The 25,550-nt window shown below is 43.1% G+C and overlaps 1 protein-coding gene across 3 annotated transcripts in view; it reads left to right on the top strand.

Moving 5' to 3' along the window:
* sulf2a (sulfatase 2a) overlaps positions 1-25,550 on the top strand; it is a 194,902-nt gene that overhangs the window by 133,005 nt on the left and 36,347 nt on the right. For all 3 annotated transcript variants that reach the window (XR_009651642.1, XM_060910253.1, XM_060910256.1), the window contains 2 exons: positions 7,787-7,846; positions 7,979-8,145. Coding sequence is in view for 2 of the 3 variants with exons in the window: in XM_060910253.1 (XP_060766236.1) it covers positions 7,787-7,846; positions 7,979-8,145 (227 nt within the window). In the remaining variant the exon portion in view is untranslated. The remainder of the gene's footprint in view (positions 1-7,786; positions 7,847-7,978; positions 8,146-25,550) is intronic.

The raw sequence follows: 25,550 nt of genomic DNA, 5'->3' as shown, positions 1-25,550 counted from the left end.
TCAACAACCCCCCCCCAAACAAACTGTATTTACTTGAACTGACTTCATTGCACTATCAAATCAAATCAAGTTTATTTGTACAGCGCTTTTAACAATAAACATTGTCGCAAAGCAGCTTTACAGAATTTGAACGACTTAAAACATGAGCTAATTTTATTCCTAATCTATCCCCAATGAGCAAGCCTGTGGCGACGGTGGCAAGGAAAAACTCCCTCAGACGACATGAGGAAGAAACCTCGAGAGGAACCAGACTCAAAAGGGAACCCATCCTCATTTGGGCAACAACAGACAGCCTGACTATAATATTAACAGTTTTAACAGGTATAACCCTCAACTGTCCTCATGGGGCCGTCCTTCACAGGAGTGGGGCGATAAAACTCCGACCAGACACAGGGCACCAGGATGGATCAAGCAGGTCCGAGGGGCAGAAGAGGCCAGCATCTCAATCCCAGGATCAACATGTAACTCAGAGGGACAGATTGGGGGGGGGGAGAGAGAGAGAAAGAAAACACGTTGTTAGGTATGCCCTAAAAATGACAAGTATTAAATCTGTGTGGTAGGCTCGCAGAGACGAGAGTCTTTACATCAGGCATAACACACAATGGCATGTTAATATGGTAAAATATATCATGACCTGCTCTGGCTGGATGCTTGATTGGGTGATGGGAGCACACTCCTCAGCAATGATGAGATGCAGATGGGACCCTTAGGGCTGGCCAAGACAATTCAGTTACATTTCACTGGGTCTGGGACATGCGACAGAATGTCTGACGGCCGATTCCCTGCAGGCTACGATAGCCAGTCGAGGTCTCCACCGTCTCCACCAAAAGATTTCCTGTTGACTCCATGTAACTCAGAGGGACAGATTTGGGGTGGGGGGGAGGGAAAGAAAACACAGGTGGTTAGGTATGCCCAATGTCACCTGAATAAGTAGGAACAGTATACATATTGCACCGAGTACAAGCAGGGACTCCGGCAACTAACTATGACAGCATAACTAAAAGGAGAGAGCCAGAAGGTAACACAGGCATGAGGGAGCCCTGGGACATAAAGCAGCCAGCCACTACACCGTCAACAAACTCGAGTGAGCAAGCGAGTGGGGACCGACAGCATCCATACATCCCAGTTTACCAAAACACTCTATGTCTGAGGACCCTCCAGATCTACTCCTTTACCTCATAAACACCATTAACAAAAGGCTTGACTAAACAGATATGTTTTCAGCCTAGACTTAAATGCTGAGACTGTGTCTGATTCCCGAACACTATCACTATTTGCACTATTGTTTATTCATACCGTGTTTTGTATATATTGCAAATATCTATATATCATACCATTGCACTACAGTTCATTCATATTGCACATTTTGAACATACTGTAAATATCTATCATATCATTATACCATTCCATACCCTGTAATTCCTGTACATTTATATTTATGTATATTACACTTATTATTTACTGCTATGCACTTCTGGTTAGATGCGATCTGCATTTCATTGCCTTGTACCTGTGACATGTGCAATGACAAAGTTGAATCTAATCTAAAATCTAATCTATTATCATTATTTTTTTTTTTACATTTTTTCTGTTAAGAAGTGTTTGGTTTAGTTCTGTCTCTCTTAGTTTATTTTTCTTATGTTTATTATCTTTTGTGAATAAACTTATGTAATCATAATCGTGTTTTGCTGTATTTGTTTTTCCGCCAGGCCCTCACTACTAACCCCCTTTTTGTTTACGTTTCCTGACCCTAGACAGGAACATAACCATTGTTATGGCTGTGGTGTGTGCATGTTTCTCTACTTGTGTCTCTGCCCAGGTACCACCCTCCTCCTTTGTTACCGCAGAAGATTGTACGCAGTGGTTTTTAATTTGCCTTTCAGGACTGCAGGGGTTAAAAGGCTAGCCCAAACCTACCGATGAGGCCAGTGGGCCAAAGAAGAGCTTACAGTTTATCTGTGTGATGTGTTGTGTTGGAGCACTTGTGTGTTGTTGAATGTGTGCGGTGTGTTGGCAGTATATGGCAGCGGGGTCGTGGCCAAGTGTCAGTTTGTGAATGGAGGGTAGGACCAGGGAAGGTGAGTGGCAAAGTCAGTACACCTGTTGGCAATTAATGTTGTGTCTGTGTGTGTTTTGCAGTGAGGATGGAAGGTAGAAAAGGAGGGAGAGAGCGATGAGAGAGGATCTCTCCTGACCAGAACACGTGCGTGTGTGTGTGTGTGTGAGCGAGTGAACGAGATTAGTAAAGTTGAAAAGCAAGCACAAAATAGAAAATAAAAAGTCTGTGTTAACATCATTCCCCACCTGCTGCACTTCAGTGTTCCACCAACATCAGGGATTTGCTACAGTGGTGCCAAAACCTGGGATACTGAAGGGAACCACCCCATGGAGTCCTCTCCACTGGAAGACCTGATTCATGCCCTTGCTACCACCCAACAGAGCCAGCAGCAAGTACTGATTGCCCTCTGGAAGGAGCAGGAGCAATGATTTGAAGCCTTGTTGCTGGCCTAGTAGGAAGATCACCAGGCATTTTGGCACCTACTCGCGTTGGCGGGGTCCTCGACTTCCACCATGACCCACTCCATGTCACGCTAACAAAGATGGGGCCGCAGGTGATCCAGAGGTGTTAATCGCTCTCTTTGAGCAAGTGGCTGAAGCATGGGGGTGGCTGGTCAAGCAACGCACGGTGTGTCTCCTACCACTGCCGACTGGGGAGGCGCAGTTCACCACGCAAGAGCTCCCCACCGACAGTCAGTTTTGCCTCTGCCAACTTAAAGCAAGCCATCCTGCAGCGTGTCAGCCACTCTCCAGAGCAACACTGCCAACGCTTCCGCATGCTGAGGCTGATGTTGGAGGAAGTCGGCTGACCATTTGTGTTCAGTCAACAGTGACAGGATGCCTGCCAGTGGTGGATGAGGGCAGAGGACTGAGACACAGTGGGGATCATTGACTTGGTGACACCAGAACAGTTCATTGCCCAGCTTCTGGAAGGAACAATGGAGTCAGTCCAGTGCCATTGCCCAGGGTCACTGGATCAAGCCATTGACTTGGTGGAAGGCCATTTGGTGGCAGTTCCAGTGGCAGGTGGACATGCTGCCTTTTCTCTTTTCCTCTCTCCCTTTTCCTTCCTCCCCCCCCAGTTAGCTCACTGCGCCCATGGTGTCTCTCTCCCATCTTCCTCTTCTGTGTCTGTGGGGCTGGCTGGCTACTATTGCAGGTTCATACCTAATTATTCAGACTTCACCAGCCTGCAGACCGGTGTCACTGAAAAGGGAGCACCAGATCTGGTCCAGTGGATGGAGCAGTGCCAACAGGTAAAAGCTGCACTGTGTGGGGGGCCATTTCTACACTCCCCTGACTTCTCTCTCCCTTTTATTTTGCAGATGGACGCATCGGACAGATGGAAAGGGGCCGTTTTGTCCCAGAAGGTGGAGAGTAAGGAAAGTCCAGTCACAAGCTCTCGAAACTAAGTACAGCACCATCGAGAAGGAGTGCCTGGCCATCAAATGGGTGGTTGTTGCCTCCCGATACTACCTGCTGGGGCACCCTTTCACCCTCTGTTTGGACCACACGCCCCTCCAGTGGCTCCATCACATGAAGGATGCCAACGCGTGGATCACCCGTTGGTATCTCACCCTCCAGCCATTTAAATTCAAGGTGATCCACAGGCCGGGGACGCAGATGGTGGTGGTGGACTTCCCATAACGTTAGGGCTGGGAGTCTGCTGCAGCCCAGACGGCTCCCTGGCCTGAGTCGGGCGGTGGGGGTATGTGGCAGCGGGGGCATGGCCAAGTGTTGGTTTGTGAATGGAGGGCATGGCCAGGGAAGGTGAGTGGCCAGTACACCTGTTGGCCATCAATGTTGTGTCGGTGTATGTTTTGCAGTGAGGATGGAAGGTTGAAAAGGAGGGAGAGAGTAACGGGAGAAGATCTCGCCCTACCAGAGCGTGTGTGTGTGTATGAGTGAGTGAATGAGATTAGTAAAGCTGGAAAGCAAGCACAAAATAGAAAATAAAGTCCGTGTTAATATCATTCCCCACGTGCCGTGCTTCAGTGTTCCACCCACAACAGGGATTCACTACACAGTATTTTTGCTGTGTATTATTCTGACTGTGTAATGCGTGCATGTGGAGTGTTTACAGTGTGTGCTGGGGTTGGCATTGCTCCCAGTTGGGAGAGTGTTTGTTTGGCAGATTTTCTTCAGTTTTGGTTCTCTTTAGTTTTGGGCCTTTCAGTTCATATATTTACTTCCTTGTTTGCAATTCATTTCATTCTTTAGTTTAAATTATGTTCTCTACACTCCCTACACCTTTGATTTTAGGAGACACAACATATTTGGGGGCTCGTCCATGATTTGAGCTCGCTTTTCAGTAAGTGACTAATTTTTATATTTTGGTGCTTGTTGTTTATCTTTGGTGGCTTACAGTTTATTGGTATTTGGTTTATTGCTAAAAGCTAGATATTGTGCATATCAGTTTCCTAGACAGATAGGAGTGTCCAGCTAGACTGCTTCAGTCTTTCCATTGGGCACTCATTTGTTATTTTCTGGTGGTGGGGGAGTGTATTCTGGGGGAGACTAGGTTCTCCGTAGGGGGTAGCTTTGTGGGTGTGGATTAGGTAGCCTGTTGATTCTAGGCTGCGGGGTCTTTGCTTATAAGGTTGCCTCAAGCCCGGTCAGCTACGACGATAGAATAGATAAGTCTGGGGAAGTTCGTTTTGTTTTGAGGCTGTGCTTTTGTGTGTTGGGAATGTGAAATCCAGTATCAAAGTAATTGCATTGCTAAAGTTCGTATAGAGTTTATTTACACTGGTGTTAGCTAAGGTTAATTGTTTTTAGCTTAGCTTAACTTGCAGGTTGTCCATACGGATGTGTTGTGAGATAATTGAGCAGTTTCTTTTTGCTTAGTTTAGTATATTGTTGACATTGACGTTTGTTGTTAGTGTTCTTTTTGGCTAAGTAAATTTTGTCTTGCTATGGCTACATTTGATTTAGAGGAGTTTGTGGCTAATCCTACACAAGCTCAGCTTGATGATTGTAGGAAGAAAGATTTGTGTGCAATCACTGAGCCTTATGGCATTTCAGTATCTGCTTCTATGGTTAAATGGGAGCTTAAAGCTACTTTTATAAGGGGCTTAGTAAAAAGAGGTATTTTTACAACATCAGGTGAGTCATTGCTAACTGTGCCCTCAGATTCAGTTCATGCTGTGGATGTGGTAGAACTGTCTGATGAAAATCACTCTAGTTCACAGGCAGGAGGAGCGTCTGCACGGCAGCCGGTTACTCCAAGTGCACAGACAAGTGGGGTGGAGGGGAAACTGTTCCCCTTACCATGGTTTGAATCCATGTCTGTGGGGTTATGCGTTAGCTCTAAATTAGATGCCCATGCTAAAGTATGTATAGTTCATTTGAACTGGAATGGCAGGAAAAGAGCAAGAATTCCAGCTTCAGAGGGAGTTGGAAATAAAGACTGGAGGCAGATACAGCCATTAAAATATGCCAGTTGGAGCTGCAGAGTGCTGCTGCTGCTGTTCCACAGAAGCCCTCTGGCATTGATGACCAATTGTCAGACTCTGCTGTTGCCTTTGATGTTGATGCTAGCGATTCTGGAGCTGGTGCTGTGCTGCTGCAAGATGGAGAAGGTGATGTGTGCCATCCTGTATGCTATTTCTCAGTCAAGTTCAAGCGTTATCAATTAAACTATTCTACCATTGAGAAGGAGACTCTAGCACCCTTCAACACTTTGAGGTGGATGTTTGCTCTAGTTCATCCCCTGTTGTAGTATACACTGATCATAATCCTCTTGTCTTCCTAGCCCAGATGTATAACCATAACCAGTGGTTGATGTGTTGGGCTCTGTTGGTGCAAGGTTACAACATTGTGATCAAGCATAAGAAAGAGGCAGACAATGTGGTGGCTGATGCACTATCTTGTGGATGAGACGGTTCAGTTCTTTAATGTCAATTCTTCTTTTATTATATCTCTTTGGGATAACCCATATAGACTATATTCCTTTTTTTAAAGATTTTTTTGGGGGGCTTTTTCCACCTTTATTGGATAGAACAGTGTAGAGACAGGAAATGAGCGGGAGAGAGACGGGGAGGGATTGGGAAATGACCTCGGGTCGGAATCGAACCCGGGTGCCCGGAGTTATGGTATGGCGCCTTATCCACTTGAGCCACGACACCACCATATAGACTATTTCAACTGAGTTTTAACCTGAGCATGCATAATGCGATGTAATGTTAATATAAATTTGTTTGCTCTTATGAGAGGGGGTATTATGGCTGTGGTGTGCACGTGTTTCTCTATTTATGTTTCTGCCCAGGTACCGCCCTCCTTCTTTGTTACCGCGGAAATGGGTGATTGAACACACTGGTTTTTAATTTGCCTTTCAGGACTGCAGAGGTTAAAAAGCCAGTCCAAACTACTGACGAGGCCATTGGGCCAGACAAGAGCTTACAGTTTATCTGTGTGATGTGTTATGTTGGCGCACTTGTGTGTTGTTGTCCATATGTGGTGTGTTGGCAGTATTTTTGCTGTGTGTTTGACTGTGTAGTGTGTGCATGTGCAGCGTTTAGTGTGTGCCAGGGTCGGCATTGCTCCTGGTTGGGAGTGTGTGTTTGTTTTGGCAGGTTTTCTTCAGTTTCAGTTCTCTTTAGTTTTGGGCCGGTGTTTTGCCATCTTTTCTTTGAACTTTTGATATATAAAATAAACCTTTCAGTTTATACATCTACTTCCTTGCTTGTAATTAATTTCATTCTAGACCTTTGATTTTGGGAGACATAACAGCCATACACTCCACACAGCGGGGCTTTATGGAAGAGTGGCCAGAAGAAAAAAAAACATTGCTTAAAGAAAAAAAAAAAGAAAACGTGTTTGGAGTTTGCCCAACAGCATGTGGCAGACTCCCCGAATACATGAAAGAAGATTCTCTGGTCAGATGAGACTAAAACTTAACTTTTTGGCCATCATGTGAAATGGCATGTGTGGCGCAAACCCAACACCTCCCATCACCCTGAGAACACCATACCTACGGTGAAGCATGGTGGCAGCAGCATGTTTTTCATCTGCAGGGACAGGAAAGCTGTTCAGGATTGAAGGAAAGATGGATGGTACTAAATACAGAGCAATTCTGGAGGAAAACCTGTTTGAGTTGGCCAGAGGTTTGAGACTGGGATGAAGGTTCACATTCCAGCAGGACAATAACCATAAGCATGCTGCTAAAGCTACACTGGAGTGATTTAAAGGGAAACGTTTAAATATCTTGGAATGGCCTAGTCAAAGCCCAGACCTCAATCCAATTGAGAATCTGTGGCATAACTTGAAGATTGCTGTATACCAAGACAACCCATCTAACTTGAAGGAGCTGGAGCAGTTTTGTCTTGAGCAATGGGCAAAAATCCCAGTGGTTAGATGTGCTAAGCTAATAGAGACATACCCTAAGAGACTTGCAGCTGTAATTGCAGCAAAAGGTGGCTCTCTGTATTGGCTTGGGGGGGGGCGGGGGGTGAATATCTATACACACTCCACATTTCTGTTTTTTCATCTTAATTATTGTTTGTGTCACAGTAAAAAAAAAAAAAACAATTTGCACCTTTAAAGTGGTAGGCATGTTGTGTAAATCAAATGGTGCTAACCCCTCCCAAAACCCATTTTAATTCCAGCTTGTAATGCAACAAAACAGGACAGACACCAATGCGGATGCAGGACCCTGTAGTAACCCATATTTACCAGACATGGTTGCTTTGCTTTTGTTTATAATAATGTGCATTCCTTTGTGTTTAAGTTATCAGTACAAGAAGAGAGCACTCTTCAGACACAGATCAGGTCAGATGCATTCTTTAAGGTGAGTCAGAGTTACAGGTAAGCTTGAATGGCAGCTGTTGAATGGAGAGAAATGATTGAACATTGCTAGTACTTGCCACTTTTCAGTCTGTCACCACTATTGACCCAATGACTTATCTCCACTTTGCATTAGATTGGCATCTAAAGGTCAGAAGCAGTGGCTGCTGAAGGAACAGAAGAGGAAAAAGAAGTTGCGGAAGCTGCTAAAGAGCCTTCGTACCAATAACACATGCAGTATTCCTGGCCTCAGCTGTTTCACCCATGATAACCAGCACTGGCAGACTACCCCCTTCTGGACAAGTAAGACACTCTGTTTTCATGGAATCCATTTGTGATACAGAGGCAATAGCTATCAGTATAATAGTCATTTAAGCAGACCACATCTCCAAGTAAATATGATGAGAAATCATCAAAAAACTTTTTTTTTTTTGCATCTTTTAAACACAAGAGGCAGCAGTTACCATCACAGAGTTGTCTGGCTGGATGGAACCAAACCTATCAAACCACTGTTGGTCAAAAAGTCTCTCAACTCATTATCTTTAGCCGCTTTATCCTGTTCTACAGGGTCGCAGGCAAGCTGGAGCCTATCCCAGCTGACTACGGGCGAAAGGCGGGGTATACCCTGGACAAGTCGCCAGGTCATCACAGGGCTGACACATAGACACAGACAACCAGTCACACTCACATTCACACCTACGGTCAATTTAGAGTCACCAGTTAACCTAACCTCAAGTCAAGTTTATTTGTATAGCGCTTTTAACAATAAACATTGTTGCAAAGCAGCTTTACAGAATTTGAACAACTTAAAATATGAGCTAATTTTATCCCCAATCTATCCCCAATGAGCACGCCTGTGGCGACGGTGGCAAGGAAAAACTCCCTCAGACGACACGAGGAAGAAACCTCGAGAGGAACCAGACTCAAAAGGGAACCCATCCCCATCTGGGCAACAACAGACACCATGACTATAACATTAACAGTCCTAAAAAAGTCAGCTTTGTTGATGATATAAACCCCCCACCAACGGAAACCCGAGTGCAAAACCGTTCACGACAACCGCAGTCCCAAAGTCAGCAAGTCAACTGCAGTCCCCAGCCACAAAAACACCACTGCAAGAGTCCAGAGCGTCCTTCAGGCATGACCCCCAACTGTCCACATGGGGCCGCCCTCCACATGAGCGATGTGATGAGACTCCAACCAGACACAGGGCACCAGGATGGACCAGGCAGGTCCAAGGAGCAGAAGAGGCCAGCATCTCGATCCCAGGACCGACATGTAACTCGGAGGGACAGATTTTTTTTTTTTGGGGGGGGGGAGGCAGGGGAAGCGAGAGAAAACAAAGGTTGTTAGGTATGCCCAATGTCACCTGAATAAGTAGGAACAGTATACATATTGCACTGAGTACAAGCAGGGACTCCGGCAACTAACTATGACAGCATAACTAAAAGGGGAGAGCCAGAAGGTAACACAGGCATGAGGGAGTCCCTGGACATAAAGCAGCCAGCCACTACACCGTCAACAAACTCGAGTGAGCAAGCGAGTGGGGACTGACAACATCCATACATCCCAGTTTACCAAAACACTCTATGTCTGAGGAACCTCCAGATCTACACCTTTACCTCATAAACACCATTAACAAAAGGCTTGACTAAACAGATATGTTTTCAGCCTAGACTTAAACACTGAGACTGTGTCTGATTCCCGAACACTACTTGGAAGGCTGTTCCATAACTGTGGGGCTTTGTAAGAAAAGGCTCTGCCCCCTGATGTAGCCTTCACTATATGAGGTACTAGCACATAGCCTGCACCTTTTGATCTAAGTAGGCGTGGCGGGTCATAGAGGACCAGAAGTTCACTCAGGTACTGTGGCGTGAGACCATTCAGTGCTTTAAAGGTCAATAGTAGTATTTTATAATCAATATGAAATTTGATTGGGAGCCAGTGCAGTGTGGATAAGATAGGGGTGATGTGGTCATATTTTCTAGTTCGAGTAAGGACTCTTGCTGCTGCATTTTGAACTAACTGGAGCTTGTTTATGCACTTATTGGAACATCTAGACAGTAAGGCATTACAATAATCCAACCTGGAGGTAACGAAAGCATGAACTAGTTTTTCCGCGTCATGTAGTGACATTAAATTTCTTATCTTAGCAATATTTCTGAGATGAAAGAAAGCTATCTGGGTAATGTTATCAATGTGAGTTTCAAATGAAAGACTGGGGTCAATAATCACTCCGAGGTCTTTTACTGCTGCACATGAAGAAACAGAAAGGCCATCCAGAGTTACTATGTAATCAGAAAACTTACTTCGAGCTGCATGTAGTCCTAATACAAGTACTTCAGTCTTGTCAGAGTTAAGCAGAAGGAAATTAATAAGCATCCAGTGTCTAATGTCCTTTACACATTCCTCAATTCTATTAAGCTGGTGTCTCTCAACAGGTTTTGCAGAAACGTACAACTGTGTGTCAGCATAACAGTGGAAACTAATACAAGGTTTATGAATAATATCACCCAAAGGTAACCTATATAAAGAAAAAAGCAGTGGACTCAAGACAGAACCTTGTGGAATATCAAACTTTACCTCAGTATGTCTAGAAATACCGTATCACCATTTACATCAACATACTGATGGCGATCAGTAAATAAGAGCTGAGCCAGGAGAGAGCCGTTCCCTTAACTCCCACAACATTTTCTAGTCTATCCAGGAGAATGGAATGATCAATGGTATCAAATGCTGCACCAAGGTCAAGCAACACAAGCAGCGAGACAGCCCTGATCAGACGCCAACAGTAGGTCGTTTACTACTTTAACCAAAGCTGTCTCTGTGCTATGATTAGGTCTAAATCCTGACTGATAGGAATAACATCCATGAAATGTTATTCCTATGTAAATATGAGCATAACTGCTGTGCCACAGCTTTTTCAAGGATGTTGGAGATAAAGGGGAGGTTTGATATCGGCCAATAATTGGACAGCTGACAGGGATCAAGGTCAGGTTTTTTAATCAGGGGTTTGATAACTGCTAGTTTAAAGGATTTGGGTACATAGCCAATCCTAAGAGAAGAATTTATTATTTTTAGAAGCGGTTCAATTACTTCAGGTATTATCTGTTTGAATAGACGTGTAGGTAAGGGATCTAGTACACAAGTTGAGGATTTTGATGCCGAGATTAATGAAAGTAATTCAGTTTCTTTTAGGGGAGTAAAACATTGTAATTGATGATCTGATACAGTTATATTGTTAACTACAGGGTCACTTACATTGTCTGACCTTAAATTAGTAGTTTGAATTTTTTGTCAGATATTCTCAATTTTGTCATTAAAAAAAATTCATGAAATCATTGCTACTACATACTACAGGTATGCATGTGTCTATAGTGGACTTATTCCTGGTTAATTCTGCTACAATATTAAATAGGAATCTAGGATTATTTTGTTATCTTCTATTAGGGAGGAGAGATATGTTGATCTAGCAGCACTAAGATCTTTTCTATACTTCAGGAAGCTCTCCTTCCATGCTAATTTGAACACTACCAACTTTGTTTGACGCCATTTATGTTCCAATTTTTGAGTGGTCTGTTTTAATGTGCGAGTGTCATCATTATATCAGGGTGCTAATTTTTTATCTCTGACTATTTTCCTTTTAAGAGGAGCTACATTATCTAAGGTATGGTGGAATGTTGACTCTAAGCATTCAGTTGCCTGATCAAGTTCTGCAGGGGCTGACAGTGACCCAATCAAAGTTGATAACTCTGGGAGATCATTTATAAAGCTCTGTGCAGTAGTTGACGTGAATGTACATTTAATACAGTAGCGTGGTGAGGTGCATATATTATTACTCAGACATAGTTTGAATGAGATGAGATAATGATCTGAGAACTTCAGACTGTGGAAGTAGGACTATATTTTCTACGTTTAGCCTGAATGTTAGTATTAGATCAAGGGTGTGACCACAATTGTGGGTCAGTCCTATGACATTCTGATTAATCCCTACTGAATCTAAAATGGACAAAAACGCTGTTTTCAAAGGGTCTTCTGGGTTATCGAAGTGAATATTAAAATCTCTGACAACTATAGCTTTGTCTAAGGAAATAACCAGATCTGAGATAAAATCTGCAAATTCAGAAAGAAACTCAGAATATGGCCCCGGGGGCCTGTAAATAATAAATAACGGAATTAACTGGGTAGACTTATTCGAGGCTACATACATTATATGAGTATGAAGAACTTCAAATGTATTAAATTTATAACCAGGTTTTTGTGTTACACCTAGATAATCATTATAAATAACTGCAACGCCTCCTCCTCTGCCAGTTAGACAAGGCTGGTGTATATAACTGTATCCAGGAGGACTCACTTCATTTAATGCTATATATTCATTTGGCTTAATCCATGTTTCAGTTAAACAAAGTACATTAAACTCTTGATCAGTAGTGAGTTCATTAACCATTAGCACTTTAGATGTAAGAGATCTAATATTTAATAGCCCCACCTTTAGATTAAAGGTGCTGGCAGCAGCTGTACAGTCAGTATGATCTAATTTTATATTGATTTAGGTTACTGGAACAAACTCTCTGAATATTTCTACCTTTTTGTTTAGCTCGGGGAACAGACACAGTCTCGATGTAGTGGACCCTGAGTGACGACTCTGTGCAGCTAGCAGACAGTTGGTTTAGCCTGTTTGTCTGCTCCCTGGCCTTGGCTCTGGATTGTCAGAAATTAACTAGGCCTGTTCTGAGACTATGACCTATGCTGCAGGAAATGAGAGCAGCACCTTCCCAAGTGGGATGGATACCGTCCCACCCTAACAGGCCAGCAGTGCCCTCAAAATTAGCCCAATTATCTATAAAGCCCACACTGTTTTCAGAGCACCACCTGGACAACCAGCAGTTCAGCGACCATAACCTGCTGTAAGCTATATCGCCATGCCGCATTGGGATGGGGCCAGAGCATACTACAGCATCGGACCTAACTGATGCTGCATGTCTAACCTGCATGTCTTTGGACTGTGGGGGAAACCGGAGCACCCGGAGGAAACCCACGTGGAGACAGGGAGAACATGCAAACTCCACACAGAAAGGCCCTTGCCGGCCACGGGGCTCGAACCCGGACCTTCTTGCTGTGAGGCGACAGCGCTAACCACTACACCACCGTGCCGTCCTGGTCAAAAAGTAGTAGTTAAAATTGGTTATTAATTTTCTCAGAGGATGAGGGAGAAAAAATATTGACATGGCCATTGGCTTCACCAGGAATTCATTTTAGAGTGGGATGAGCATGTATTAACGTGAGAACTGGAATGGTGTGGAATAGCCTTTCGGCACCCTTAGAAACTTTGAGACAGTAAATTTTTTTTTTCTGCTCTGTGGTGCACAAGATCAACTAAACATGCAGTCACGGTGTCATAGAAAAATTATGGTGCAATTATGTTTCATAGAAAAAAAGTAAGAGACAGTCATGTTTTATCTTTAAAATATACTGTCCAGTTTGCTCTCCGTAGTGTAATCTGACATGAGATGTGCAGACACTGGCTGTGTTTACATTTCAAAGATCATTACCAATCCATATTAAGTCATTTCATTTGTAGATCCCTAATGAACTGTTTATATGTATCCTAAACTGGGCAATATGTGGATGTAAATATAATGTGTAAATTTGCATTTATATGCACATTATATCATTCAATACAAAGGCCTATTACAATTAAATTCAATTTTAGTTGTATAGTGCTTTTTAACAATGCACACTGTCACAAAGTAGCTTTCCAGAAATATATAAATTTTACATACAGTTGTGGTCAGAAATTTACATACTTATGGGCATGAATGTCATGGTAATTTTGGGCTGTTAATGATTTCCTTGAACTGTTCTTTTTCCAGGGTGGAATGATTGTGCAACATACATCTTTAATGACTTCAAAAAGCAAGAATTGAGTGCGCAAGTTCATTCATGCCCATGATGAGTGTATGTAAACTTCTGACCACAACTATATATGAATTTATAAATTTATCCCTAATAAACAAACCATGAAGTGACAGTGTTGAGGAAAATCTTCCATGACATGAAAAAAAGACACGTTGAGAGGAACCAAACTCAAAAGGGAAGCCATCCTCATCTGGGTGACACCTGATAGTGTGATTTATAAATAACTCACTTCTGTAACTGTGTACTATATAATCAAAAAGTGAATTTGTGCAACCAGGAAATTCATTAAAGTTTTAACATGGTCTATTTTGATTATCAACTGTTCTTTAATGGAGACTTGAGTGCAAGACAGGCAGTTGCAGTGCTAAAGATATCATGGCAATTGTAGTCAAAAGCTATTGGAGCAAAATTGTATCAATTGCAGTCCAAAGCCAGTTTCATGGTTTTGAAGTGATTCTTTAGGCTGGCCATAGGCTGGCCATTCACAGCAGGAGCGAGGTAATGAGACGTAGGCCATCTGTCATGACCCAGAGGCCACAGGTGCAGATTGGACCCAGTGAGCAACTACAAAAGTTACAGGTTTGAACTAAGGCATACCTGATAAGTAGGATAGTGAGGAGATCAGGCAGGAAGCAGGTGCAGCAGCACAATCTGAAATAGGCGGGAAAAAGCAGAGTCCTGAATCAAAGTCACAGTCAAAAATTCCCCAAAAAAGCAGGCAAAGCTCGTTTTCAAGGGTGGCAGAGCAGACACAGAGTAAACAGTCATAATAGTCCCAGGAGATATCTGAGCAGAGCTGGCAAAACAATAGGCAGGAAAAAGCAGAGTCCTGAATCAAAGTCGCAGTCAAAAATTCCCAAAAGAAGCAGGCGAAGCTCGTAAAATCTAATCCAACTCCGGAAACCACAGAAAAGTAGCAGAGAAAAACCCAAAACAAACGTGAAATTGACATAACGGTAAGTATTTTTCTGCATCTTGTAATTCTCCCCATCATGTTTTATATAGTGTGACTAATAGCAAATGCATAGCAGGTGTGCTAGCACGGCCTGGGGAGAATAGGGAAAACCCAGAGTGAAGTGCAATTGTATGGGTCAGGAATTGGATGTTCTGGGATGACAGTAAAGGCAGTGAGAGGGGACTAGAGACCAAAGGAGACATGAAAGGACAGGTGGACATGCCGCATAGACTTGGGCAATGACAGTCTCACCCTTGTGAGGTTAATGATCTTTGAAATGGGAAAAGGACCCTCAAACCTGGGAGCCAGCTTATGGGAGGAAACCTTGAGGGGGAGATTGGCCGTGGACAATATGACCCTTTGTCCCAGATGGTAAACAGGAGCCGCCCTGCAGTGTCTGTCTGCCCACCTCTTGTATGCGAGATTGGAGCAGAACAGGTGATGTCTGGCACATGCCCAGGCTCTGCAACAGCATCAGATAAAGGCTTGGGCCGAAGGGACAGACACCACCTCTTCCTGCTCAGAAAAAAGAGGGAGCTGGCAACCAAGGCAACACTGGAAAGGGGTCAGCTCAGTGGATGATGAGGGAAGGCTGTTATGGGTGTACTCAATCCATGGAAGCACCTGGCTCCAGAAGGAAGAATCACCAGACATCAGGCATCGTAGGGCAACCTCTAACTTTTGATTGGTATGCTCCGTCTGTCCATTAGTCTGTGGGTGGTAACCTGAGAAGAGGCTGGGAGTGGCCCCAATAAGTTTGCAGAACTCCTTCCAGAAATGAGCAGAGAACTGAGAGCCTCTGTCAGACACAATGTCCATGGGTAGACCGTGAATCCGAAACACATGGTTGTTAAACAGTTCTGCCATCTCCTTAGCTGAAGGCAGCTTTGGGAAGGGAATGAAGTAAGCAGCCTTGGAGAAGCAATTGATGACTTTCATGATGCAGGTGTTACCCTTGGAGCTGGGGAGGCTGGTGACAAAGTCCACTGCAACATGGGACCGGGGCACAGAGGGACTTAATAGTCCAGCTGCAGGTTGGTTGCTTATCGTTTCTGGAGCAGACATCACAGGCCACCACAAAGGTCCTAACATCCTGCAACATGGTCTCTCTCTGGTGGTTGCATCATTCTTGGGGCAAATGATGGCAAGCAGCCTTGGTGAATCTTCTCCAACCAACACAATCTTGGGCAACATTCCTGATCTCTTCTGAACTCCTCATGTTTATTACACAGCAATTGAGATGTACTTGTTGAATTGCAACTTTGGTCTTCCTCATGATGTGGTTCATGAGTTGGAGAGTATAAAGCATACTTTGACACCAGATCTTTTGTGGGTCTCCATAGGGAATGGCCAAGGAAGTGCAGTTGACAATCGAGGATGATGACAGAGAGAGACTTTGAAGCTGTTCACTTAGCTGACTTATCTGCAGATCTTGTTAGTGTGTTGCCCAGGGTGTGCCAGCATGGAGGTGGGAGATGGTCTTGAGTTCATCAGCATCATCAGCATGCCTGAGGACAGTGAGGGTCTGGGCCACCCCAGGATGACGGGCTAGGAGGGAGCTTTGCCCCACTGAAGTACCTGGGAGTGCACATAAAGGCAGTTGGTTGGGCTGTTACCTGGTCCTGGATCAGACAGAGCATTCTGGGCGGCATTTTCTATGTTGAGCTGAGCAGCAGCTACGAGACAATGAGCAGGAGAATGGGCTTGATGGTGCCTTGCTGAGAGTCCAGAGAAAACTTCCTGGAGAGAGCATCTGGCTTGACATTTTTAGAGTCTGGTCTAAAAGAGGGCACAAAATTAAAACGGGAGAAAAACAATGGCTTGGCAAAAATTGAGGCGTTTAGCAGGCCTGAGGTATTCAAGATTCTTATGATCTGTCCATATAATGAATGGGATCTCAGTCCCCTAACAATGCCCCCACTCTTCCAGGGCCAGCTTGATAGCTAGTAGTTCTTGATCTTCAATGCCATAGTTGCATTCAGCTGGTGTCAATTGATGAGAAAATGTGCAGAAGTGCACCTTATTATCCTTGGCTGACCTCTTAAACAGGACAGCCCCAACGCCCATGTCTCAGGTGTCCATTTCAAGGATAAACTGAGTGGCAGGGTTAGGGATGATGAGAATGGGTGCCATGGAGAATCTTCTCTTAACAGAAGAAGAAGCACTCTCAGCATGGTTAGTCCACAAGAAGGGGCGTTTGGAGGATGTGAGCTCAGTCAGGGGAGCAGTGATGCTATAGTTCCTGATAAACCTCCAATAGAGATGGCAAACTCCAAAAAGCATTGCAGCTGCAGTTCCTTGTAAGAAGAGGAAATGGGCCACCGAGACTGCCTTGACCTTGTCGGGGTTTATTTGGACCAGCCCAGGGGATATCACAAAGCCCAAGACCTTGAGTTTGACATTTCAAAGTCATTCAAGATCAAAACTCATGGTGCTAAATGAAAGCCCATATGGCAATTCCTGTAAGTTGATAATGGTAAATGTCTGTCTACCATCAACCGTTTTCAAGTTACAGCCCTCTGAAAATCCATGACTTTGAGTTTGACCTTTCAAGGTCACTCAAGGTCAAAGATCATTGTGCCAAATGAAAGGCCATATGGGAGTTCCTATATGCTCATAATAGTAAACATCTGTCTATCTATATATGACATTGAGTGTTTTGGTAAACTGGGATGTATGGATGCTGTCAGTCCCCCACTCGCTTGCTCACTCGAGTTTATGTCCTGGGGCTCCCTCATGCCTGTGTTACCTTCTGGCTCTCCCCTTTTAGTTATGCTGTCATAGTTAGTTTTGCCGGAGTCCCTGCTTGTGCAAAATGTATACTGTACCTACTTATTCAGGTGACATTGGGCATACCTAATGTCACCTGAACAAGTGTTTTCTCTCTCTCTCCCCCCCCCCAAAAAAAAATCTGTCCCTCTGAGTTACATGTCAGTCATGAGATCGAGATGCTGACCTCTTCTGCTCCTCAGACCTTCCTGATCCATCCTGATGCCCTATGTCTGGTGGAGTCTCATAATATTGCTCCTGTGGAGGACGGCCCCAATATGGACAGTTGAAAGTCACACTTGGAAGACGCTCTGGACACTTACAGTAATGCTTTTATGGCTGAGGACTACAGTTGACTTGCTAACTGTAGGACTGCAGTTGTCATGAACAGTTTTGCACTCAAGTTTCCATTAATGAAGAGTTATCAACGAAACTGACTTAATGTTAAAACTGTTAATGTTATGGTCATGTTGTCTGTTGTTGTCCGGGTGGGGATGGGTTCCCTTTTGAGTCTGGTTCCTCTCGAGGTTTCTTCCTCGTGTTGTCTGGGGGAGTTTTTCCTTGCCACCATTGCCACAGGCTTGCTCATTGGGGATAGATTAGGGATAAAATTGGGTCATGTCTTGGGTCATTCAGATTCTGTAAAGCTGCTTTGGGACAATGTCTATTGTTAAAAGCGCTATACAAACAAACTTGACTTGACTTGATTTGACTAGTGAGCAGACCACTTTTACCAGGCAGCAGGAGATAAAATCTCAAGACTGTCCACAGGAACAAGTTTCTCGACAGCATTTCCTCTCCTCTGGTGTTTCCTGGGTCCTGCCTAGTTGCTTGGGCATCGATTGATCAGGGGTGGCACCTTCCGATGGAGGGTGACAGCCCTGGGTTCGACCCTATCGGAGGTGGAGCCATCCCTTCTCTGATTATGTAGTTGTAGGTGAGTGTCCACCAGACTGGCCAGGTCTACCAAGCCATCCAGGCTCTTGGGAAGGTCATGAGGCACAATCTCATCCAAGATGTCAGGATCAAGCCCATAAAAGAAGGCATCATATAAGGTGTTTGCATTCCAGTTGACTACTGCAGCAAGAGTCCGGAATTTGATGGTGAAACCATGAACTGAGAGAGCACCTTGCTTGAGTCTCATTAGCTGTCTCACCACTGACCTGCCCTTGGGAGAATGGTCAAAAACCTTCTGCATATCCTCAGAGAACTCCCTGAAGCTTGAACAGCAAGGTGCCCTGGCATCCCAAAAAGATGTTCCCCACTCTCATGCCCTGCCTGTTAAAATTAAACGTGTGATGACATAAGTGACACGCCAGCTCTCAGATGAGAATGTGGATGCCTGAAGATCCATAGCTAAGGAGCACTGTGAGAGGAATGAACGGCAGGTCTTGGATGCAACATCATATGGCTGTGGGGCAGGCAGATGAGACTCATGGGGGGGGGGGGGGGGGGTTGTAATGCAGGAGCAGTCAGTTGATTGATCAGTGCTGGTGCTGGTCAGCCCATGGTTGAAGTCTGAAGGCTCTCTATCTGGGAGGAGAGTCTTTGCAGAGAGTGATAGACGATAGGTGAACTGCTAAGATTTCATGCTGATGAGAGCTGCAAACCAAGCCCTGTTTAGCCAATGCAGCTTTGAGAATGTCATAGTCTGCTGGGTCCACAGTGTTGCGTAAAAATTCTGTCATGACCCAGAGGCCACGGGTGCAGATTGGACCCAATGAGTAACTACAAAAGTCACAGATTAAAACTAAGGTGTAACTGATAAGTAGGATGGTGAAGAGATCAGGCGGGAAGCAGGTACAGCAGTGCAGTCTGAAATATCCTGGCTAATTCCAAGGACAGCAGAGCAGACACAGAGTAAACAGCCTCAATAATCCCAGGATAAATCTGAGTACAGTTGGCAAAACAATAGCCAGGAAAAAACAGAGTCCTGAGTCAAAGTCACAGTCAAAAATTCCCAAAAAAAAGCAGGCAAAGCTTGTCATCCAAAATGTAATCCAAGTCAAGAAATGAGACTCTATGACAGGAGCAAAAAACCCCAAACAAATGTGAACTTGATGTAACGTAATGGCAAGTATTTTTCTACATTGTGTAATTCCTCCATCGTTTATACAGTGTGACTAAAAACAAATGCATAGCAGGTGTGCTAGCACATCGTGGGGAACACGGGGGAAACCCAGAGGGGAGCGCAGATGCGTGGGACAGGACTTGGAAGTTCCAGGCTGGATAGATGGAACAGGCAAGTCCAGAGAGCAGAAGGGGTCACTGGTATCTCCAGAGTATCATGTGTAACTCAATGGAGACAGTAGGAGTGAAGTGGAGAACCACAGAATATTATGTATGCTTGTTTTCACATAATGATTAAGTGTTAGATTGTGAAGTAAATTTTCTGTATTCCCCTTTAATAAAGATGCATGCAAGCACAAACTTGGAGGAGAGAAGGTGGTTTTACTGAAGCTTCATATTCATACATGGGTGTTGTCCTCTTTCTCTGAATGCTAGAGACACTCACTGCTTCCAGGCTTCTCACAGCTTCACCCCCAAGTCATAACAAAGATAGATATTACTGTGGGCCTCTAAGGCCTTGAGCGCGTGCGCACACTTTTATTTATATATATATATATATATATATATATATATATATATATATATATATATATTAGTGCATCTCAAAAAATTAGAATACCATGAAAAAGTTCCTTTTTTTTCATAATTTAATTCAAAAAGGTAAACTTTCATATATTCTATATTCATTACATGTAAAGTGAAATATTTAAAGCCTTTTTTGTTTTAATTTTGATGGTTATGGCTTATAGCTCATGAAAATCAGAAATCCAGTATCTCAAATTATTAGAATATTCCCTAAGATCAATCAAAAAAGGATTTACAATACAGAAATGTCCAACTTCTGAAAAGTATATTCATTTATACACTCTACTTGGTTGGGGCTCCTTGACTATGAATTACTGTATCAATGCGGTGTGGCATGGAGGTGATCAGTCTGTGGCACTGCTGAGGTGTTATTGAAGCCCAGGTTGCTTTGATACTGGCCTTCAGCATATCATCTGTATTTTTGGATTGGGTGATTCTCATCTTCCTCTTGACAGTACCCCACAGATTCTCTAATGGGGTTCAGGTCAGGCAAGTTGGCTGGCCAATCAAACACAGTAATATCATGGTCAGCAAACCATTTGTAGTAGTTTTGGCACTGTGGGTAGGTGCCAAGTCCTGCTGGAAAAGGAAATCAGCATCTCCAAAAAGCTCATCAGCAGATGGAAGCATGAAGTGCTCCAAAATCTCCTGGTAGATGGCTGTGTTGACTTTGGACTTGATAAAATACAGTGGACCAACACCAGCAGATGACATGGCACCCCAAATCATCACAGACTGTGAAAACTTCACACTGGGCTTCAAACACCTTGGATTCTGTGCCTCTCAACTCTTCCTCCAGACTCTAGAACCGTGATTTCCAAATTAAATGCAAAATGTACTTTCGTCTGAAAAGAGGACTTTGGACCACTGAGCAACAGTCCATTTCTTTCTCTCCTTAGCCCAGATAAGACACTTCTGACATTGTCTCTGGCTCAGGAGTAGCTTGATATTAGGAATGCGAAAGTTGTATCCCCTTTCTTGAGGATGTCTGTTCGTGATGGGTCTTGATACACTGACACCAGCCTCAGTCCACTCCTTGTGAAGTTCTCCCAAGTTCTTGAATCAAATTTTCTTGACAATCCTCTCAAGACTGTGGCCATCCCTGTTGCTTGTGCACCTTTTCCAGCCACCCTTTTCAGCAATGACCTTTTGTGGCTTACCCTCCTTGTGGAGGGCATCAGTGATCATCTTCTGGACAACAGTCAAGTCAGCAGTCTTCCCCATGATTGTGGTTGTGTGTACTGAACTAGACCGAGAGAGACACTGTGTTCATACTGTTTTACTCAAACTCAAAATGAAATATTCTAATATTTTGAGATGGGTTTTATGTTTTTGTACTGTATGCCATACTGATTTAAAATAGAAAAATGCTTGAAACATTTTAGTTTGTGTAATGAGTCTATAATATATAACATTTTCACTTTCTTAAATAACTGATGGAAAATATTGAACTTTTTCACAATATTCTAATTTTCTGAGATGCACTAGTGTGTGTGTGTGTGTGTGTGTGTGTACAACCCTGATTCCAAAAAAAAGTTGGGACAAAGTACAAATTGTAAATAAAAACGGAATGCAATGATGTGGAAGTTTCAAAATTCCATATTTTATTCAGAATAGAACATAGATGACATCAAATGTTTAAACTGAGAAAATGTATCATTTAAAGAGAAAAATTAGGTGATTTTAAATTTCATGACAACACCACATCTCAAAAAATTTGGGACAAGCCCATGTTTACCACTGTGAGACATCCCCTTTTCTCTTTACAGCAGTCTGTAAACATCTGGGGACTGAGACAAGTTGCTCAAGTTTAGGGATAGGAATGTTAACCCATTCTTGTCTAATGTAGGATTCTAGTTGCTCAACTATCTTAGGTCTTTTTTGTCGTATCTTTCGTTTTATGATGCGCCAAATGTTTTCTATGGGTGAAACATCTGGACTGCAGGCTGGCCAGTTCAGTACCTGGACCCTTCTTCTACGCAGCCATGATGCTGTAATTGCAGTATGTGGTTTGGCATTGTCATGTTGGAAAATGCAAGGTCTTCCCTGAAAGAGATGTCGTCTGGATGGGAGCATATGTTGCTCTAGAACCTGGATATACCTTTCAGCATTGATGGTGTCTTTCCAGATGTGTAAGTTGCCCGTGCCGCACGCACTAATGCAACCCCATACCATCAGAGAAGCAGGCTTCTGAATTGAGCGCTGATAACAACTTGGGTCATCCTTCTCCTCTTTAGTCCGAATGACACGCCGTCTCTGATTTCCATAAAGAACTTCAAATTTTGATTCGTCTGACCACAGAACAGTTTTCCACTTTGCCCCAGTCCATTTTAAATGAGCCTTGGCCCAGAGAAGACGTCTGCGCTTCTGGATCATGTTTAGATACGGCTTCTTCTTTGAACTATAGAGTTTTAGCTGGCAACAGTGGATGGCACAGTGAATTGTGTTCACAGATAATGTTCTCTGGAAATATTCCTGAGCCCATTTTGTGATTTCCAATACAGAAGCATGCCTGTATGTGATGCAGTGCCGTCTAAGGGCCCGAAGATCACGGGCACCCAGTATGGTTTTCCGGCCTTGACTCTTACGCACAGAGATTCTTCCAGATTCTCTGAATCTTTTGATGATATTATGCACTATAGATGATATGTTCAAACTCTTTGCAATTTTACACTGTCGAACTCCTTTCTGATACTGCTCCACTATTTGTCGGCGCAGAATTAGGGGGATTGGTGATCCTCTTCCCATCTTTACTTCTGAGAGCCGCTGCCACTCCAAGATGCTCTTTTTATACCCAGTCATGTTAATGACCTATTGCCAGTTGACCTAATGAGTTGCAATTTGGTCCTCCAGCTGTTCCTTTTTTGTACCTTTAACTTTTCCAGCCTTTTATTGCCCCTGTCCCAACTTTTTTGAGATGTGTTGCTGTCATGAAATGTCAAATGAGCCAATATTTGGCATGAAATTTCAAAATGTCTCACTTTCGAGATTTGATATGTTGTCTATGTTCTATTATGAATACAATATCAGTTTTTGAGATTTGTAAATTATTGCATTCTGTTTTTATTTACAATTTATACTTTGTCCTAACTTTTTTGGAATCGGGGTTGGTTGTGTGATATATATATATATATATATATATATATATATATATATATATATATATACACACACACAGTGGGGCAAAAAAGTATTTAGTCAGTCACCAATTGTGCAAGTTCTCCCACTTAAAAAGATGAGAGAGGCCTGTAATTTTCATCATAGGTACACTTCAACTATGAGAGACAAAATGAGAAAAAAAATCCAGAAAATCACATCGTCTGATTTTTAAAGAATTTATTTGCAAATTATGGTGGAAAATAAGTATTTGGTCAATAACAAAAGTTCATCTCAATACTTTGTTATTTACCCTTCGTTGGCAATGACAGAGGTCAAACGTTTTCTGTAAGTCTTCACAAGGTTTTCACACACTGTTGCTGGTATTTTGGCCCATTCCTCCATGCAGATCTCCTCTAGAGCAGTGATGTTTTGGGGCTGTCGCTGGGCAACACGGACTTTCAACTCCCTCCAAAGATTTTCTATGGGGTTGAGATCTGGAGACTGGCTAGGCCACTCCAGGACCTTGAAATGCTTCTTACGAAGCCACTCCTTCGTTGCCCGGGCGGTGTGTTTGGGATCATTGTCATGCTGAAAGACCCAGCCACGTTTCATCTTCAATGCCCTTGCTGATGGAAGGAGGTTTTCACTCAAAATCTCACGATACATGGCCCCATTCATTCTTTCCTTTACACGGATCAGTTGTCCTGGTCCCTTTGCAGAAAAACAGCCCCAAAGCATGACGTTTCCACCCCCATGCTTCACAGTAGGTATGGTGTTCTTTGGATGCAACTCAGCATTCTTTCTCCTCCAAACACGACAAGTTGAGTTTTTACCAAAAAGTTCTATTTTGGTTTATTCTGACCATATGACATTCTCCCAATCCTCTTCGGGATCATCCAAATGCTCTCTAGCAAACTTCAGACGGGCCTGGACATGTACTGGCTTAAGCAGGGGGACACGTCTGGCACTGCAGGATTTGAGTCCCTGGCGGCGTAGTGTGTTACTGATGGTAGCCTTTGTTACTTTGGTCCCAGCTCTCTGCAGGTCATTCACTAGGTCCCCCCGTGTGCTTCTGGGATTTTTTGCTCACCGTTCTTGTGATCATTTTGACCCCACGGGGTGAGATCTTGCATGGAGCCCCAGATCGAGGGAGATCATCAGTGGTCTTGTATGTCTTCCATTTTCTAATAATTGCTTCCACAGTTGATTTCTTCACACCAAGCTGCTTACCTATTGCAGATTCAGTCTTCCCAGCCTGGTGCAGGTCTACAATTTTGTTTCTGGTGACCTTTGACAGCTCTTTGGTCTTGGCCATAGTGGAGTTTGGAGTGTGACTGTTTGAGGTTGTGGACAGGCGTCTTTTATACTGATAACGAGTTCAAACAGGTGCCATTAATACAGGTAAAGAGTGGAGGACAGAGGAGCCTCTTAAAGAAGTTGTTACAGGTCTGTGAGAGCCAGAAATCTTGCTTGTTTGTAGGTGACCAAATACTTATTTTACTGAGGAATTTACCAATTAATTCATTAAAAATCCTACAATGTGATTTCCTGGATTCTTTCCCCCCATTCTGTCTCTCATAGTTGAAATGTACCTATGATGAAAATTACAGGCCTCTCTCATCTTTTTAAGTGGGAGAACTTGCACAATTGGTGGCTGACTAAATACTTTTTTGCCCCACTGTGTATATATATATATATATATATATATATATATATATATAGAGAGAGAGAGAGAGAGAGAGAGAGAGAGAGAGAGTGATTCCACGCTTATGGGTACTGAAATGGGGACATGAACTTATTTTTAAAAATTCACCTAAAACCATTTCTTTTTTTTACCATCAGGTCACAAAACATGTAATCTTTAATGAATGATGTGTTAAAAGATAACTTTAATTTTCTGAGATGTAATAAAAACATATTTATATGCCAAAGTCAGAACGTAACAGAAGTGTTGTGGACATATATATTCTCAATTTTAACAATGTAGAATTACTTTTTGAAACATAGGAAGGTGATGTTTTAGCAAATATAATTAATAAACATGTGTAGTAGAATAAACATACACATTCTTTCAATAAGATTAACATGGTATATAGCTAGATTGTAATTAATTTGTAACAGACGCGAGATGGACAATCGTAACAGAAGTAATGTAACAGACATCATTTTGGAACTCATAGGCTTGACTTTGGCATATAAATATGTTTTTATTACATCTCAGAAAATTAAAGTTATCTTTTAACATATCATTCATTAAAGATTACATGTTTTGTGACCTGATGGTAAAAAAAGAAATGGTTTTAGGTGA

Source organism: Neoarius graeffei, chromosome 26, assembly GCF_027579695.1.
Source record: "Neoarius graeffei isolate fNeoGra1 chromosome 26, fNeoGra1.pri, whole genome shotgun sequence".
Taxonomy (NCBI): Eukaryota; Metazoa; Chordata; class Actinopteri; order Siluriformes; family Ariidae; genus Neoarius; species Neoarius graeffei.
Note: the sequence above shows the minus strand (reverse complement) of the source record. Positions and strands in the feature narration are given on the sequence as shown.